Source organism: Arachis duranensis, chromosome 7, assembly GCF_000817695.3.
Source record: "Arachis duranensis cultivar V14167 chromosome 7, aradu.V14167.gnm2.J7QH, whole genome shotgun sequence".
Lineage (NCBI taxonomy): Eukaryota > Viridiplantae > Streptophyta > Magnoliopsida > Fabales > Fabaceae > Arachis > Arachis duranensis.
This window is the reverse complement of record NC_029778.3, coordinates 65,373,260-65,380,808: the sequence shown is the minus strand read 5'-3', so window position 1 is coordinate 65,380,808 and position 7,549 is coordinate 65,373,260. Positions and strand designations below refer to the sequence as shown.

The window sequence follows — 7,549 nt, the reverse complement described above, 5'->3', positions numbered from 1 at the left end:
ACTAACAAGAAACTAAAAGATATGATTCTAGAATTTAAAGATTGAACCTTTCTTAACAAGAAAGTAACAAACTTCAAATTTTTGAATTAATCACATTAATTGTTAGTAAAGTTTCGAAAATTTGAAATAAAATTAAGAAAAAGATTTTGAACAATAGTTTTAAATTTTCGAAAATCATAAGATAAAAGTAAAAGAGATTTGATTTTTGAGTTGACTTAGTCAAAAATTTTTAAAACTTAGCTATTTCTTATAAATCAAGTCAAATTTTCAATTTTTAAAATCCTATCTTTTTAAAACCTTTTCAAAAATCAAATATTTTTTTAATTTTTCTTTTATGACTTTCAAAAATTTTTTAAAAAAAATATTTTTCAAAATCTTTTTCTTATCTTTATTTCATAATTTTCGAAAACTTTACTAACAATTAATGTGATTGATTCAAAAATTTGAAGTTTGTTACTTTCTTATTAAGAAAGGTTCAATCTTTAAATTCTAAAATCATATCTTTTAGTTTCTTGTTAGTCAAGTAATCAATTTTAATTTTAAAAATCAAATCTTTTTCAATCATATCTTTTTAAATCATAGCTTTTTCAAAATCAATTTCAAAATCTTTTCTAACTTCCTATCTTTTCAAAATTGATTTTCAAATCTTTTTCAACTAACTAATTGACTTTCTGTTTGTTTCTTATCTTTTTCAAAACCACCTAACTACTTTTCTCTTTCTAATTTTCGAAAATGCCTCCCTCTTTTTCAAAATTCTTTTAATTAACTAATTGTTTCAAATTTTAATTTTAATTTTATTTATTCTCTTAATTTTCGAAAATCACTAACCTGTTTTCAAAAATAATTTTTGAAAACTCTTCTCTCTCATCTTCTTCTATTTATTTTTTTATCTACTAACACCTCTCTTCTACTCAAGAATTCGAACCCACTCTTCCCCCTGTGTTTGGATTCTTACCTTTTTCTCCTTTTATTCTCTTATTCTTCTACTCACATAAAGGAATCTCTATACTGTGACATAGAGGATTCCTCTTCTTTCTCTGTTCTCTTCTTTTTCATATGAGCAGGAGCAGGGACAAGAACTTTCTTGTTGAAGCAGATCCAGAACCTGAAAGGACTCTGAAGAAGAAGCTAAGAGAAGCTAAAGCACAACAATCCAGAGAAAACCTTACAGAGAATCTCGAAAAAGAAAGAGACATGGCTGAACCCAATAATAATGGTAGAGGCACAAGGAGGATGCTTGGTGATTATACTACACCTACTTTCAAATTTGATGGAAGAAGTATCTCAATCCCTGCCATTGGAGCAAACAATTTTGAGCTGAAATCTCAACTAGTTGCTATAATGCAACAGAACTGCAAGTTTCATGGACTTCTATCAGAAGATCCCTATCAATTTTTAACTGAGTTCTTGCAGATCTGTGAGAATGTTAAGACTAATGGAGTAGATCCTAAAGTCTACAAGCTCATGCTTTTCCCTTTTGTTGTAAGAGACAGAGCTAGAACATGGTTGGACTCACAACCTAAAGATAGCCTAGACTCTTGGGATAAGCTGGTCACGGCCTTCTTGGCTAAGTTCTTTCCTCCTCAAAAGCTGAGCAAGCTTAGAGTGGATGTTCAGACCTTCAAACAGAAAGATGATAAATCCCTCTATGAAGCTTGGGAAAGATACAAGCAGATGACCAAAAGGTGTCCTTCTGACATGCTTTCAGAGTGGACCATTTTAGATATATTCTATTATGGTCTATCTGAGTTCTCTAAGATATCACTGGACTATTCTGTAGGTGGATCCATTCACCTAAAGAAAACGCCTGCAGAAGCTCAGGAACTCATTGACATGGTTGCAAATAACCAATTCATGTACACCTCTGAGAAGAATCCTGTGAGTAATGGGATGCCTCAGAAGAGGAGAGTTCTTGAAATTGATGCTCTAAATGCCATATTGGCTCAGAACAAAATGTTGACTCAGCAAGTCAACATGATTTTTCAAAGTCTGAAGAGATGGCAAAATGCATCCAACAGTACTAAAGAGGCATCTTCTGAAGAAGAAGCTTATGATCCTGAGAACCCTGCAATGGCAGAGATGAATTACATGGGTGAACCCTATGGAAACACCTATAATTCCTCATGGAGAAACCATCCAAGTTTCTCATGGAAGGATCAGCAAAAGCCCCCAACAAGGCTTTAATAATGGTGGAAGAAACAGATTTAGCAATAGCAAGCCTTTTCCATCATCTTCTCAGCAACAGACAGAGAATTCTGAGCAGAGCCCCTCTAGCTTAGTAAATATATTCTCTGATCTATCTAAGGCCACTTTAAGTTCCATGAGTGAAACAAGGTCCTCCATTAGAAATTTAGAGGCACAAGTGGGCCAGCTAAGTAAGAAAATCACTGAAACTCCTCCTAGTACTCTCCCAAGTAATACTGAAGAGAATCCAAAAAGGGAGTGCAAGGCCATTGACATAATCAAAATGGCCGAACCTAGAGAGGAAGGGGAGGACGTGAATCCCAATGAGGAAGACCTTATGGGACGTCTCCCAGACAAGAAGGAGTTCCCTATTGAGGACCTAGAGGAATCTGAGGCTCACATAGAGACCATAGAGATTTGAGAACTATTCTTTCTCTGAAGAGGATGAAGATGTAACTGGAGAGCAAGTTGCTCAATATCTAGGAGCTATCATGAAGCTGAATGCCAAGTTGTTTGGTAATGAGACTTGGGAAGATGCACCTCCCTTGCTCATTAGTGAACTAGATACATGGTTTCAGCAAACTCTACCTCAAAAGAAACAAGATCCTGGTAAATTCTTAATACCCTGTACCATGGGCACCATGACTTTTGAGAAGGCTCTGTGTGACCTGGGGTCATGTATAAATCTTATGCCACTCTCTGTAATGGAGAAGCTGGGGATCTTTGAGGTACAAGCTGCAAGAATCTCATTAGAGATGGCAGACAAGTCAATAAAACAATCTTATGGATTGGTAGAGGACGTGTTAGTGAAGGTTAAAGGCCTTTACATCTCTGCTGATTTCATAATCCTAGACACTGGGAAGGAGAAGGATGAATGCATCATCCTTGGAAGACCCTTCCTAGCCACAGCAGAAGCGGTGATTGATGTTGACAGAGGTGAACTAGTCCTTCAATTGAATGGGGACTACCTTGTGTTTAAAGCTCAAGGTTATCCTTCTGTAAACATGGAGAGGAAGCATGAAAAGCTTCTCTCAATACAGAGTCAAACAAATCCCCCACAATCAAACTCTAAGTTTGGTGTTGGAAGGCCACAACCAAACTCTAAGTTTGGTGTTGAACCCCCACATTCAAACTCTAAGTTTGGTGTTGGGAGGTCCCAACAATGCTCTAATGATCTGTGAGCTCCATGAGAGCTTACTGTCAAGCTATCGACATTAAAGATGCGCTTATTGGGAGGCAACCCAATTTTTATTTATCTATATTTTTATTGTTCTTTTATGTTTTATTAGGTTCATGATCATGTGGAGTCACAAAACAAATACTAAAATTAAAAACAGAATCAAAAATAGCAAAGGAAACAGCACACCCTGGAGGAAGAGCTTATTGGCGTTTAAACGCCAGTAAGGAGCATCTGGCTGGCGTTCAACGTCAAAACAGAGCATGAATCTGACGTTGAACGCCAGAAACAAACAGCAGTCTGGCGTTTAAACGCCAGGATTACACCCTGAGGAGAGCTGGCGTTAAACGCTAGAAACAAGCATGGAACTGGCTATCAACGCCAGAAACATGTTGCAGATTGGCGTTGAATGCCCAAAACAAGCATTGAGCTGGCGTTTAACGCCAGAAACAAGCATCAACCTGGTGTTAAACGCCAGGATTGCATGCAGAGGACGTTTTACACGCCTAATTGGTGCAGGAATGATAAATTCTTGACACCTCAGGATCTGTGGACCCCACAGGATCCCCACCTACCTCAACTCACCCTCTCTCTTCTTCACACAATCCAATAACACTCTTCCCCCAAAAAAACCCTTCACCAATCACCTCAATCTCTCTTCCCTATCACCTTTTCACCACTAGCATCCATCCACTCTTCCCCATAAACCCCACCTACATTCAAATTCAAAATCTCTTTCCCACCCAAACCCACCCTAAATGGCCGAACCAAATCCCTATCCCTCCACTATGTAAACCCCTCCATCCTTCTTCATTCTCACACAACACCACCCTCTCTTCTCCCCCTTGGCCGAAAACACATCTCTCTCCCTCTCCTCCATATCTTCTTCTTCTTCTTCTATTCTTTCTTCTTTTGCTCGAGGGCGAGCAACATTCTAAGTTTGGTGTGGTAAAAGCATAGCTTTTTTGTTTTTGCATAACCACTTATGGCACCTAAGGCCGGAGAAACCTCTAGAAAGAGGAAAGGAAAGACAAAAGCTTCCACCTCCGAGTTATGGAAGATGGAGAGATTCATCTCAAAGGTCCATCAAGACCACTTCTATGAAGTTGTGGCCAAGAAGAAGGTGATCCCTGAGGTCCCTTTCATGCTCAAGAAAAATGAGTATCTGGAGATCCGAAATGAGATTCAAAGAAGAGGTTGGGTAGTTCTATCCAACCCCATTCAACAAGTCAGAATCTTAATGGTTCAAGAGTTCTATGCTAATGCATGAATCACTAGGAACCATGATCAAAGTATGAACCCGAATCCAAAGAATTATCTTACAATGGTTTGGGGGAAATGCTTAGATTTCAGTCCGGAAAATGTAAGGTTGGCATTCAACTTGCCTATGATGCAAGAAGATGCACGCCCCTACACTAGAAGGGTCAACTTTGATCAAAGGTTGGACCAAGTCCTTATGGACATATGTGTTAAAGGAGCTCAATAGAAAAGAGACTCTAAAGGCAAGCCGATTCAATTGAGAAGACTGGACCTTAAGCCTGTGGCTAGAGGATGGTTGGAGTTCATCCAACGCTCCATCATCCCCACTAGCAACCGATCCGAAGTTACTGTGGATCGGGCCATCATGATCCATAGCATCATGATTGGAGAGGAAGTAGAAGTTCATGAAGTCATCTCTCTAGAACTCTACAAAGTAGCCGAAAAGCCCTCCACCTTGGTAAGGCTAGTTTTTCCTCATCTCATTTTCCATCTATGCTACTCAGCTGGAGTTATCATAGAAGGAGACATCCTTATTGAAGAGGACAAGCCCATCACTAAGAAGAGGATGGAGCAAACAAGAGAGCCCATTCATGGATCTCAAGAGACACATGAGGAAGCTCATTTCATGGATCTCAAGAGACGTATGAGGAAGCTCACCATCAAGAAATCTCTGAGATGCCTCAAGGGATGCATTTTTCTCCAAACAACTATTATGAACAACTCAACACTTCTCTAGAAGACTTGAGTTATAACATGGACCAATTAAGGGTGGAGCACCAAGAGCACTCCATCATTCTCCATGAGATTAGAGAAGATCAAAGAGCTATGAGGGAGGAGCAACAAAGGCAAGGAAGAGACATAGAGGAGCTCAAGGACATCATTGGTCCTTCAAGAAGAAGACGCCACCATCACTAAGGTGGACTCATTCCTTAACTTCCTTGTTCCTATTTCTCTGTTTTTCGGTTTTAAGCTTCATGTTTGTTTATGTTTTGAGTCTTTATTACATGATCATTAGTGTTTAGTAACTATGTCTTAAGGCTATGAATAATTCCATGAATACTTCACCTCTCTTAAATGAAAAATGTTTTTAATACAAAAGAACAAGAAGTACATGAGTTTCGAATCCATCCTTGAATTTAGTTTAATTATATTGATGTGGTGCAATACTTTTTGTTTTCTGAATGAATGCTTGAACAATGCATATTTTTTATCTTGTTGTTTATTAATGTTAAAATTGTTGGCTCTTGAAAGAATGATGAAAAAGAGAAATGTTATTGATAATCTGAAAAATCATAAAACTGATTCTTGAAGCAAGAAAAAGCAGTGAAGAACAAAGCTTGCGAAAAAAAGATAAAAAAAGAGAAAGAAAAAGAAAAAGCAAGCAGAAAAAGCCAATAGCCCTTAAAACCAAAAGGCAAGGGTAAAAAGGATCCAAGGCTTTGAGCATCAATGGATAGGAGGGCACAAGAAATAAAATACAGGCCTAAGCGGCTAAATCAAGCTGTCCCCTAACCATGTGCTTGTGGCATGCAGGTCCAAGTGAAAAGCTTGAACTGAGTGGTTAAAGTCGTGATCCAAAGCAAAAAGAGTGTGCTTAAGAGCTCTGGACACCTCTAACTGGGGACTTTAGCAAAGCTGAGTCATAATCTGAAAAGGTTCACCCAGTCATGTGTCTGTGGCATTTATGTATCCGGTGGTAATACTGGAAAACAAAGTGCTTAAGGTCACGGCGAAGACTCATAAAAGTAGCTGTGTTCAAGAATCAACATACTTAACTAGGAAAATTAATAACACTATCTGAACTCTGAATTCCTATGGATGTCAATCATTCTAAACTTCAAAGGATAAAGTGAGATGACAAAACTGTTCAGAAACAAAAAGCTACAAGTCCCGCTCATCTAATTAGAACTAATATTCATTGATATTTTGGGATTTATAGTATATTCTCTTCTTTTTATCCTATTTGATTTTCAGTTGCTTGGGGACAAGCAACAATTTAAGTTTGGTGTTGTGATGAGCGGATAATTCAGTTCTCGCAACCTTCGTACAAATATTAAAATATTAAAATTAGGAATAGAAACTGCGAACGAACGTTTGAAAGAAATATTTAGTAGTATATATTTATTTGTTTGCAATATACAAATACATAATGCATTTATTACATGAATTTACATCCTTGCAAATGCAACTTAAAAAGACAAGGAATGCAACGGATTGATCAACTAAAAATAAATTATGTAACATGCTTGCCAGGAAGAAACAACTCAACTCTCTGCACACCATTCTATATATATTCTGAGGCTTCACCATTCACCATTTAAGCTTTGCCGGAAAATACTGCAAAACATGTCATAATAAAAGAATAAGAACCCCAAATTGTTAAACTAAAACACAGAATATTAAATTAAGAAAAAAAAACTATAAAATTTGGTCTCACCTTCTCAACGAGGGATTGATAGTATGGCTTAACTTTTTCAACGTCAACTAACACTTTACTCTTGCTATACAGATCATATTTGCTACACAAAATTACGAGTGATATATGAGAAATATTATAGCTCAATATTTTGGATCATATTTATGATTTATAATTTAGTATTTATAGTTTAATGTTGGCTAAATGTTAATAAAAAATAATAAATTTTGTTCCTCATATAATATTGCTCGTGATATAATTAACAAGAAGCATAAGAATATGTAAAAAAAAAGATACATTTAAGTTAAACACAAATTTACTTGAAAATATGGAGCCATTTTAGGTTCTCACGATCTTCGTCATTCATGAGACGAGAGTATGCACCTTCCTTACGTAAAGCTGCAATACAAGATTATACATCATTATGCAAAATTTTTATAGATGGATATATAGCGCATGATGAAAAAGCTTACGATAGAAAGAATGATATCTGATGATGAATAATCCTGCTG

The 7,549-nt window shown here is 37.0% G+C and overlaps 1 protein-coding gene across 1 annotated transcript in view; it reads right to left on the bottom strand.

Moving 5' to 3' along the window:
• Positions 1-6,931: 6,931 nt before the first annotated feature.
• The window catches only part of LOC107459272 (inositol oxygenase 2-like), a 17,130-nt gene continuing 16,512 nt past the window's right edge, over positions 6,932-7,549 (bottom strand). The window contains exons 9-12 of the mRNA XM_016077495.3: positions 7,511-7,549; positions 7,358-7,436; positions 7,059-7,140; positions 6,932-6,958 (exon numbers count right to left, since the gene is read on the bottom strand). Coding sequence (XP_015932981.1) covers positions 6,932-6,958; positions 7,059-7,140; positions 7,358-7,436; positions 7,511-7,549 — 227 coding nt within the window. The remainder of the gene's footprint in view (positions 6,959-7,058; positions 7,141-7,357; positions 7,437-7,510) is intronic.